Raw genomic sequence first — 12219 nt, forward strand, 5'->3', positions numbered from 1 at the left:
GGGGATATGCTGGAGTATTGCTACCTTGGATGTTTTGTCGTCTCATTTCAGATGGAGGTTCCACACGCCTCATTTTCAGATGGAGGTTCCACACGCCTCATTTGGATCCTCGGTCATTTCTATGTGTGCTGGGATTGGGCATTTCGCGGAAAGAAGCTCATTTGCGGTGGTTGGGTACGCCTGGTATGAGGTGGGAGAGAGTAGTTTGGGAAGTGGTATGATATGAAAGTTGGACAGACCTCCCGATGTTTTGGTAATCCATGCAGGGGTTAGTGGTTTGGGGGGTACGTCCGGTCAGGGAGCTGATCACAGACATCAAGGCTGATTTTCTGCAGTTAAAGGCTGATTTTCCGGGTACTCTGCGGCTATGGTCGGACATATTTGCCCGGACAGTTTGGAGACGGGCTAGATTAGTGACTAGCATTCAGAAAACACGCATATGCATAAACAAAATGGTGGGGAGGTTGTGGTTAATAATGGAGGTTTAGTCATTGGGCATCTAGAATTAGAGACCAATGTTGGGCTCTATTGGATAAAGGATGGAGTTCATCTTTCAGATGGGGGATTGACCTCTAGTCTGGGCTTGCAGGAAGGGATTCAAAGGGCCCTGTGGGTGTGGAGGTGCCTTCAAGAGTAAGTTGGTCACTCTTTCAGGCTGTGGCGGAGTTGCTTGTTGGTCTCTGACGGTGGCAGTAAGAAGTTGGTAATCCAAAAGGGGTGGGGGGCTCATCGGCAAGATCAGCCCCTCCGGTGTATTCCATCATGGTGGATGGAATAAGGAGATGGTGGCACTGCGGGAAAGGGGGTGTCTCCGAGCGGCTACAGCGGGAGGCCTAACGGTTTTCAAAATGGTACCCGCAGTGCGTGGTGGTATATATATTTTTGGTATACATATTTGGTAAACAAGGTGAGTCGCCGTCAGAGACCAACGGACTGGGGTAAAATGTTATGGTATGGGTTTTATGTTGATTTGATAGTGGAGTTATCTGGTTGGTTTGTCTAATAAAAGCTGTTATGGCCATTTATACTCCAAAACAAGGTGTGGACTCAATTATTATAAATGGATATTAAAGTGGGTTGGAGTTTAGGTGCATAACAGTTAATTCATGGGGGTCATTTTGACTACACTGGTCAAGGGAGGCCCGGAGTGAAAATGAGGAAGGAATGATAAAGGAGGGCCGGGCATGACAGTGTGGAGAAGGAGACACAAGAGGGGTTAATTAGAAATAAGGAATGGGAGTGTCTAGGAAGGGTGGTGGAAGATAGGAACTTGTAAAAGGGGGAGTGGCATTACTTAAGGGGAGAGGTGGAGCCAGGAAGGGGCAGTGGAGAGAAAGAAGACACAGGAGGAGGCAGTTTTCCCACCCTCCCTCCCTATATATAGATATATATAAAATCAGAAGTGTATACAATTTATGTTGGGTGTTTGTTGTGATTTTTCTTTTTGTATTCCAGGTGGAAGACGGTCGTCATAACAGCGAATAAGGGGTGTTTACAGAGGGTGGCGGAGTTGCTTGTTGGTCTCTGACGGTGGCAGTAAGAAGTTGGTAATCCAAAAGGGGTGGGGGGCTCATCGGCAAGATCAGCCCCTCCGGTGTATTCCATCATGGTGGATGGAATAAGGAGATGGTGGCACTGCGGGAAAGGGGGTGTCTCCGAGCGGCTACAGCGGGAGGCCTAACGGTTTTCAAAATGGTACCCGCAGTGCGTGGTGGTATATATATTTTTGGTATACATATTTGGTAAACAAGGTGAGTCGCCGTCAGAGACCAACGGACTGGGGTAAAATGTTATGGTATGGGTTTTATGTTGATTTGATAGTGGAGTTATCTGGTTGGTTTGTCTAATAAAAGCTGTTATGGCCATTTATACTCCAAAACAAGGTGTGGACTCAATTATTATAAATGGATATTAAAGTGGGTTGGAGTTTAGGTGCATAACAGTTAATTCATGGGGGTCATTTTGACTACACTGGTCAAGGAATTTGTAGTAGTAAAGAAGACATCTGGTGAGGTATTGACATCCAGCAGCCATCCGCAATGTCCAATCTCGACAGCGGTGCCTCCAACTCACTACCTAACACCAGACAGAAAGAATGACAAGAAGATTCTAGAAGTCACCAAGAAGATAATGGAGCTGCTGACAGGAGAGGTGAGCGGTGCTGGGAATTCTGGGACATTATCCAGTAACAGACAAGGGATGTGTCTGGATGGTGACTGTATCATTGTGTGTGTCAGGTTCCTATAAGGTGTCAGGATGTCACTGTCTATTTCTCCATGGAGGAGTGGGAGTATTTAGAAGGACGCAAGGATCTCTACAAGGACGTTATGATGGACAATCAACCGCCCCTCACATCACCGGGTAAGAGGAGACTTTATTATAAAGGAGAGAGCAGTACGGAGGGTCCACCTAGATCCCCCATCATCTGATAAACACATAGAAACAATGTATTCAGTCAGTGTGTGTGTTTCCTACAGATGGATCCAGTAATGGGAACCCACCAGAGAGATGTCCCCTTCCTCTGGATTCCATACAGAAAGGTCACAGCATCTTACCTAAGGACCAGGTATTTCCAAGAATCTGGAAGTCAACCAAGACCTCAAACTAAGAAAGATTAGGAACTTTTCTGTATTCACAGATATTATTTGTTGTCATTTTTGTGGGTTTAGGATGAGGACCTTATTGATGTAAAAGTTGAGTGTAAGGAGGAAAAAGAAGAAGCTTATTCAGGAGATGCATTGCAGTCTATGGAGGAGACAGGTAAGCAATGACCACTAAACAGTGTATGTACACCATGACTCGGGGTACCATTGTTGGTCTGGTTACATTGTGTATTTTATTTTATTATTTCATTGTATTGGTGTTATTATCAAATCTCATTTCACAGCTATAAAACCACTAGGAATAGAATGACTTATATGACTCTTGATTGCAGAAGAAAAATGAAGACGTTTCTACTATGAATTTCATTTTTCTTTCCAGCATATGGTCATCACGTGCAGGATACACCAAAGAGACATCTTGCCTCATATCCAGAATTTAATGGTTTTATGGAGGAGTTTTCAGAAGGACTCAAGGATCTCTACAGGGACGCTATTATGGAGCCATTGAGAAACCCACCAGAGAGATGTCCTCGTCCTCTGCATTCCCGGGATTCCACACAGGAAGGTCACACCATCCCTCACCATCATCAGGTAGATGAGGTTTTAAGATTCTCCAGTTAAAACATTGTATTATTAGATTTTTAGTTCTGTCTATTTTAATGTTAATAATTTGTGTTTCTATAGTGTGAAGAAGATATGGATATAAAAGCTTGGCTTAAAGAGGAAGAAGAGACACATTTGGGGGGTGATCAGCAGTCTATGGAGGAGGTTGGGATGATAGTGACAATGACAGCGAAGGAGTCTTCTCTAGATCTCAGCACAGGCGAGTATGAAATGCAGAAACAGGTCTAGTAATCTGTGATATTTCCCTCCTTACTATAAAGTCCATCTCCATTCCTCAATATAATGTCATGTTCCAAACAAATGAGGAGGAGATACTGTACACAGGCATGTACTGGCCATCGGGACTACCGGGAGTTTCCCGGTGGGCCGGTCAGGTGCAGTCCTGGAGCCGCTCCTCTCTGACAGTGAGTGATCGCTATTTCACTCCTGTCAGGAGGAGCAGCTTCCGTCACTTGCTGGAGAAAGCATTAGGCTTTCTGCTCCCTCCAGCCTGCAGGGGGAGATATACAGTCAGCAGACTTTCCTTCCTCTCTCTCCCCTTATCACTTGTTATCAAATGACTGGAGAGAGGAACGAGAAGTTGCCTTTAAAACTGTGAGTACTTGTGGGAGGGGAAGGAGAGGGATGACACTCTGATGTGAAGGGGGCTTCTGATGGGGACTCTCTGATGTGAAGGGACTGCTGATAGGGACTCTCTGATATGAAGAGGCCTTCTGATGGGGACTCCCTGATGTGAAGGGGGGCGCTGTTGGGGACACTCAAAATTAAAATGGGCCGGTCATGATGAAGTCCAGGGCCGGATTTTTGTCCCAGTCCAACCCTGACTATACACCATATGAAATGTCCATATTGATTCCTCTAGTGTCATGTTTCCAACAAATGAGGAGGAGATACTGTACACCATATGAAAGGTCCATCTCCATTCCTCAATATAACGTCATGTTCCCAACAAATGAGGAGGAGATACTGTACACCATATGAAAGGTCCATCTCCATTCTTCAATATAATGTCATGTTCCCAACAAATGAGGAGGAGATACTTTACACCATATGAAAGGTCCATCTCAATTCCTCAATATGAAGTCATGTTTCCAACAAATATACCGTCATGTTCCCAACAAATGAAGAGGAGATACTGTACATCATATGAAAGGTCCATCACCATTCATTAATATAACGTCATGTTTCCAACAAATGAGGAGGAGATACTGTACACCATATGAAAGGTCCATCTCCATTCCTCAATATAATGTCATGTTCCCAACAAATGAGAAGATACTGTACACCATATGAAAGGTCCAACTCCATTCCTCAATATAACGTCATGTTCCAAACAAATGAGAAGATACTGTACACCATATGAAAGGTCCATCTCAATTCCTCAATATGAAGTCATGTTTCCAACAAATATAACGTCATGTTCCCAACAAATGAAGAGGAGATACTGTACATCATAGGAAAGGTCCATCACCATTCATCAATATGAAGTCATGTTCCCCTCAAATGCGGAGAAGATACTATACACCAGGGATATGCATAGCTGCCAACTGTCCCGAATTTCCCGGGACATTCCCGGGACGTGGACTTCATTCCCGGATTTGTGGTGTCCCGGGAAATGTCCCGAAAAATTCGGTTCCGGTTTTTGAAACCGCCGCCGCCGCCGCCGCCGCCGCTAGAGGTCGGCGGCCGGCGGAGACATTGTCTCCGCCGGCCGCCATTTTGTTGAAGTTCAGGAAGACGGCTGGGGGGAGGCTAGACGAAGCTTCTGCGTCGCCGCCCACCCCCTGCCCCGCTCCGCCTCGGCCCGCCCCGCTCCGCCTCGCCCCGCTCCGCCTCGGCCCGCCTACCCCCCGCCCCGCTGCCAGTCTGATATGGAAAGGGGCGGGGGTTCTAGGTGGGGGGTGAGCGCGCGCACCGCTGTGGGACACGATGTGAGTGTGGGGGGGCACTGGGGACACCTGATGTGAGTGTGGGGGGGCACTGGGGACACCTGATGTGAGTGTGGGGGGGCACTGGGGACACCTGGTGTGAGTGGGGGGGGCACTGGGGACACCTGATGTGAGGGGGGGGGCACTGGGGACACCTGATGTGAGTGGGGGGGCACTGGGGACACCTGATGTGAGTGTGGGGGGGCACTGGGGACGCCTGATGTGAGTGGGGGGGGCACTGGGGACACCTGATGTGAGTGGGGGGGGCACTGGGGACACCTGATGTGAGTGGGGGGGCACTGGGGACACCTGATGTGAGTGGGGGGGGCACTGGGGACACCTGATGTGAGTGGGGGGGGCACTGGGGACACCTGATGTGAGTGGGGGGGGCACTGGGGACACCTGATGTGAGTGGGGGGGACACTGGGGACACCTGATGTGAGTGGGGGGGGCACTGGGGACACCTGATGTGAGTGGGGGGGCACTGGGGACACCTGATGTGAAGGGGGGGCACTGGGGACACCTGATGTGAGGGGGGGCTCCGCCGGGGACTCCTGGTGTGAGGGGGGCTCCCTTGGGGACTCCTGATGTGAGGGGGGCTCCCTTGGGGACTCCTGATGTGAGGGGGGCTCCGCCGGGAACACCTCATGTGAGGGGGAGCTCCGCCAGGGACACCTGATGTGAGGGGGAGCTCCGCCGGGGACTCCTGGTGTGAGGGGGGCTCCCTTGGGGACTCCTGGTGTGAGGGGGGCTCCGCCGGGGACACCTGATGTGAGGGGGGGCTCCGCCGGGGACACCTGATGTGAGGGGGGGCTCCGCCGGGGACTCCTGGTGTGAGGGGGGCTCCCTTGGGGACTCCTGATGTGAGGGGGGCTCCCTTGGGGACTCCTGATGTGAGGGGGGCTCCGCCGGGGACACCTCATGTGAGGGGGGCTCCGCCGGGGACACCTCATGTGAGGGGGAGCTCCGCCAGGGACACCTGATGTGAGGGGGAGCTCCGCCGGGGACTCCTGGTGTGAGGGGGGCTCCCTTGGGGACTCCTGGTGTGAGGGGGGGCTCCGCCGGGGACACCTGATGTGAGGGGGGGCTCCGCCGGGGACTCCTGGTGTGAGGGGGGCTCCCTTGGGGACTCCTGGTGTGAGGGGGAGCTCCGCCAGGGACACCTGATGTGAGGGGGAGCTCCGCCGGGGACTCCTGGTGTGAGGGGGGCTCCCTTGGGGACTCCTGGTGTGAGGGGGAGCTCCGCCAGGGACACCTGATGTGAGGGGGGGCTCCGCCGGGGACTCCTGGTGTGAGGGGGGCTCCCTTGGGGACTCCTGGTGTGAGGGGGGGCTCCGCCGGGGACACCTGATGTGAGGGGGGGCTCCGCCGGGGACTCCTGATGTGAGGGGGGCTCCGCTGGGGGCACCTGATGCAAGGACGGACTCTGCTCGGACATCTGAAGCAAGGACGGACGGCTGGTGGCAGGCGACGTGGCTGGTGACACGCTCAGGGATCCCACTGATTCTGCATTATGGTGAGTTGAATGATTTCATTTTATATTACAATATAATAATAGAAATAATGCGCTTCAATCATCCTGACACCATAACAACCATGGTGCCGGGATGATTGAAGCATTAACACCAGGTGTTTGGAGTATCTTTATCTGCTGATTGTTAAACTTTCTAGAATACACATATTTTTATTATGTAGGATCTGGGGCTGCTGTCCCGTCATTTCCCTCTCTCTCCCCCTCTCTCCCCCTCTCCATCCCTCTCTCCCCCTCTCCATCCCTCATTCATTTCAGACTCTAACCACACCCTCTAGAGCCACGCCCATTTAAGCCACGCCCACAATTTCACGTAAACCACGCCCATTTTTCGGCGCGCCGCGCTTGTCTGTTTTTTCCAGGCCACGCCTGCTGACGAATGCCCCGCCCCCTAATTATTGGACAGCTCCGCCTACAGCCACAAAAGTGTCCCACATTTTTTTTTTACAATGTTGGCAACTATGACAGTAACCCCCCGTCATGTCCGTCCTCTTCCTCCATTTAGAAGCATGCTTATCCTACACCAAAGAACCCTCACAGATGAGCAGCAAGCAAAATCCGAATGTGGGAATTCCTTAAAAGCAAAATCAAATTTTCAAGAACATCAAGACGATCACGCGGCCGAGAAGACCCTTTCATGCTCTGAGAGCGAGGAAGTGTTCAGGAAGACGCCAGACCTTGTTGGTAATCAGGAAGCGCACTCCACCGAGGATCCCTCTGAGCAAGGAAAATGTTCCTCACAGAAGGACCGCCCTGATGCCCTTTTTAAAAACCACACCATAGAGAAGCCATTTTCCTGTTCAGAGTGCGGGAAATGTTATAGCCAGAAAGGACACCTTAAAACCCACCAGAGAATTCACACTGGCGAGCTTCCGTATAAATGTTCTGAGTGCGGGAAGAGTTTTAATGAGAAAAGATACCTCGTTAACCATCAGAGAAGTCACACCGGCGAGCCTGCTTTTTCGTGTTCAGAGTGCGGGAAAGGATTTAATTGGAAAGAGAGTCTTATGAGGCACTTGAAATTTCACAGTGGAGTGCGCCCACATGCCTGCTCAAGCTGTGGAAAACGTTTCACCCTGAAAGGAGACCTTCTTAGACACCAAAGAACTCACATGGACAAGGTTCTTCCATCATAGACATCTGAGAACTTACAGAGTCAATTTTTTTCCCTTTAGGACAACAAAGAAGCTCACATGAACAAACTTCATCTTTCTTATGCCGCGTACACATGAGCGGACTTTACGGCAGACTTTGCCCGGCGGACTTTTCGACGTACTTTACGACGGACTTTCTGAATGAACGGACTTGCCTACACACAATCCACCAAAGTCCATCAAATTCGTACGTGATGACGTACGACCGGACTAAAACAAGGAAGTTCATAGCCAATAGCTGCCCTAGCGTGGCTTTATGTCCGTCGAACTAGCATACAGACGGCGGACTTTTTGACCGGACTCGATTTCGACGGATTAATTTAAAACATGTTTTAAATCTAAGTCCGTCCAACTTTTGAGAAAACAAAGTCCGCTGGAGCCCACACACGATCGAATTGTCCGACCAAATCCCGTCCGCCGGGCAAAGTCTGCCGTAAAGTCCGCTCGTATGTACGCGGCATTAGACACCAGAGAGTCCACTTGAACAGGCTTTTTCTTTCTTAGAGAGAGTCCACACTGACAAGATACTTTCTTGACATCAGACAACTGACATGCACAAGTTCTTCCCTCTTAGATAACAGAGAACCCACACAGACAACCTTTTCCCTTTTAGACACTAGATAACCCACAGAGACAATTTTCTTCTCTCTAAGACACCAGATAACCCACATGGACAAGCGTCTTCCTTCTTGGACATCAGTTTCCTCCTTCACCAGAGAACCCCAAAGACAAACTTCTTCCCTTTAAGACACCAGACAACCCACACAGACAAGCTTCTTCCTTCTTAGACACCAGACAACCCAAACAGAGAAGCTTCTTCCCTCTCAGACACCAGAGAACCCACATGGACAAGCTTCTTCCATTTAAGATACCAGAGAACCCACACAGACAAGCTTCTTCCCTTTTAGACACTAGACAACCCACATGGACAAGCTTCTTCCTTTTTAGACACCAGACAACCCACATGGAGAAGCTTCTTAGCTCTTAGACACCAGAAAACCCACATGGACAAGCTTCTTTCCTTTTAGAAACCAGACAACCCACATGGACAAGCTTCTTCCTTTTTAGACACCAGACAACTCATATGAACAAGCTTCCTCTACCCTAGACACCAGGGAACCCACATGGACACGCTTCTTCCCTCTTAGACACCAGAGAACCTAGATGGACAAGCTTCTTCCCTCTTAGACACCAGAGAACCCACGTGGACAAGCTTCTTCCCTCTAATGCCCTGTACACACGATTGGACATTGATCGGACATTCCGACAACAAAATCCATGGATTTTTTCCGACGGATGTTGGGTCAAACTTGTCTTGCATACACACAGTCGCACAAAGTTGTTGGAAAATCTGATAGTTATGAACGCGGTGACGTAAAACACATACGTCGGGACTATAAACGGGGCAGTAGCCAATAGCTTTCGTCTCTTAATTTATTCTGAGCATGCGTGGCACTTTGTGTGTCGGAAATTGTTCACACACGGTCGGAATTTACGCGAACGGATTTTGTTGTCGGAAAATTTTATAGCCTGCTCTCAAACTTTGTGTGTCGGAAATTCCGATGGAAAAAGTCAGATGGAGCCCACACACGGTCGGAATTTCCGACAACAAGCTCCGATTGCATATATTACGTCGGAAAGTCCGACCGTGTGTACAGGGCATTAGACACCAGAGAACCCACATGGACAAGCTTCTTCCATTTTAGACATCAGAGAACAAACATGGACAAGCTTTTTCCATTTAAGATACCAGAGAACCCACGTGGACAAGCTTTTTCCCTTTTAGACACTAGACAACCCACATGGACAAGCTTCTTCCCTCTTAGACGGTAGAGAACCCACATGGATAAGCTTCTTAGCGCTTAGGCACCAGAGAACCCACACAGACAAGCTTCTTCTCTTTTAGACATCATACAACCCACATGGGCAAGCTTCTTCCCTCTTAGACACCAGAGAACCCAAACAGAGAATCTTCTTCCCTCTTAGACACCAGAGAATACACATTGCAAGCTTCTTCCCTTTTAAACACCAGAGAACCCACATGGACAAGCTTCTTAGCTCCTAGACACCAGAAAGCCCACATGGACAAGCTTCTTCCTTTTTAGACACCAGACAACCCATATGAACAAGTTTTTGTTCCCTCCTAGACACCAGGTTACCCACATGGACAAGCTTCTTAGCTCTTAGACACTAGAGAACTTACACAGACAAGCTTATTCCCTTTTAGGTACCAGACACCCCACATGGACAAGCTTCTTAGCTCTTAGACACCAGAGAACCTACATGGGCAAGCTTATTCCTTTTTAGACACCAGACAACCCACATGGAGAAGCTTCTTAACTCGTAGACACCAGAAAACCCACATGGACAAACTTCTTTCCTTTAAGACACCAGGGAACCCACACGGACAAGCTTCTTCCCTTCTAGACACCAGACAACCCACATGGACACACTTCTTCCCTCTCAGACACCAGAGAACCCACATAGATAAGCTTGTTAGCTTTTAGACTACAGAGAACCTACAACGACAAGCTTCTTCCCTTTTAGACACCAGACACCCCATATGCACAAGCTTCGTCTTTTTTAGACACCAGAGAACCCACACAGAGAACCTTCTTCTTTTTAGACACTAGGTAACCCACATGGACAAGCTTCTTCCTTATTAGACATCAGAGAATCCACATGGACAAGCTTCTTTCTTTTTTAGACACCAGAGAACCTACTATGGAGAACCTTCTTTTTTTTTTAGACACCAGAGAACCCACATAGACAAGCTTCTCCCTTTTTAAATCCCAGAGAACCCACATGAATAAGCTTCTTCCCTGTTAGACACCGGAGAACCCAAATGGAGAATATTCTTAGTTTTAGACACTAGAGAACCCACACAGACAAGTTTGTTCTCTCTTAGGCACAAGAGAAACCATTTGGAGAAGCTTCTTCCTTCTTAGACACCAGAGAACCCACATGGAGAAACTTCTTCTTTTTAGACACCAGGCAACCCAAACGGAGAAGCTTCTTCCCTCTTAGACACCAGAGAACCCACACCACACAGACAGGCTTCTTCCTTCTTATACACCAGAGAACCCACATGGAGAAGCTTCTTCTTTTTAGACACCAGAGCATCAAAACTGAGAAGCACCCAAATGGAGAAGCTTCTTCTTTATTATACACCAGAGAACCCACATGGAGAAGCTTCTTCTTTTTAGACACCAGAGCATCAAAACTGAGAAGCACCCAAATGGAGAAGCTTCTTCTTTGTTATACACCAGAGAACCCACATGGAGAAGCTTCTTCTTTTTTTAGACACCAGAGATTCCAAACTGAGAAGCACCCAAATGGAGAAGCTTCTTCCTTCTTAGACACTAGAGAACCCACATGGAGAAGCTTCTCCCTTCTTAGACAGGAAATGTTAGAACCATTACAGACACCTTCATAGACACCAGACTGGTCATACATATCACTGTCTCAGGGTCTGTACTGAGAGGGTGGGCTGGGATGGGGATTGTACTGGTGTGTTATGCACTCCTAAGCCCTGCACTTTTACATGCTTCTATTCTCTGCCTCCTGTGCATAACCCACCCCTGAGCCCTGCACTCTCTTTGTCACTCTCTCCTGACCATTGCACTCTCTGCATCACCCACTCCTGACCTCTTCACTCTCTGGGTTTCATGCCCCTGGCCCCTGCCTTCTTTGTGTTGCAAGCTCCTGAGGCCTGCATTGCACACTCATGACCCTTGCTTTCTGAGTGTTACAAACTCCTGACCCCTGCACACTCTGCGTTACCCACTCCTGACCCCTGCACTCTTTGCATTATTCACTCCTGGTCGCTGCATCCTGTGTGTTACACACTCCTGGCCTAAGAACTGTCTGTGTTACCTACTCCTGACCCCTGCACTCTCTGCATTATGCACTCCTGAGCCCTGCACTTTGTATTACCACTCCTGTCCTCTGCACTCTCTGTGTCATCCACTCCTGTCCTCTGCACTCTTTGTTTTACCCACTCCTGACCCCTGCACTCTCTGCAGTACCCTTTCCTGAGCCCTGCATTACCCATTCCTGACCCCTGCACTCTCTGCGTTATGCACTCCTGACCTCTGAACTCTTTGTGTTACCCACTCCTGACCCCTGCACTCTCTGCATTACCAACTCCTGACCCCTGCACTCTCTGCGTTATCCACTCCTGACCCCTGCACTCTCTGCGTTATCCACTTCTGACCCCTACACTCTGTGTTACCCACTCTTGACCCCTGCACTCTCTGTGTTACCCTCTCCTGACCCCTGCACTCTCTATGTTACCCTGTCCCGACCCCTGCACTCTCTACATTACCCTGTCCTGACCCCTGCACTCTCTACATTACCCATTTCTGACCCCTGCACTC

At 49.3% G+C, this 12219-nt stretch overlaps 1 protein-coding gene across 1 annotated transcript; it reads left to right on the forward strand.

Annotated features, from left to right (window-relative positions):
- The first annotated feature begins 6495 nt into the window (after nucleotides 1-6495).
- LOC141105151 (uncharacterized) lies at nucleotides 6496-7826 on the forward strand. The gene has a single exon (XM_073595038.1). The coding sequence runs from the start codon at nucleotides 7136-7138 to the stop codon at nucleotides 7820-7822; it is 687 nt and encodes a 228-aa protein (XP_073451139.1). The 5' UTR covers nucleotides 6496-7135; the 3' UTR covers nucleotides 7823-7826.
- The last annotated feature ends 4393 nt before the right edge of the window (nucleotides 7827-12219 follow it).

The sequence above is a fragment of the Aquarana catesbeiana genome, linkage group LG08 (assembly GCF_042186555.1).
Source record: "Aquarana catesbeiana isolate 2022-GZ linkage group LG08, ASM4218655v1, whole genome shotgun sequence".
NCBI classification, from domain to species: Eukaryota; Metazoa; Chordata; class Amphibia; order Anura; family Ranidae; genus Aquarana; species Aquarana catesbeiana.

What these genes read in the sequence shown, in the direction of transcription:
- LOC141105151 (XM_073595038.1), top strand. Translation starts at nt 7,136, where the DNA reads ATGTTGGCAACTATGACAGTAACCCCCCGTCATGTCCGTCCTCTTCCT.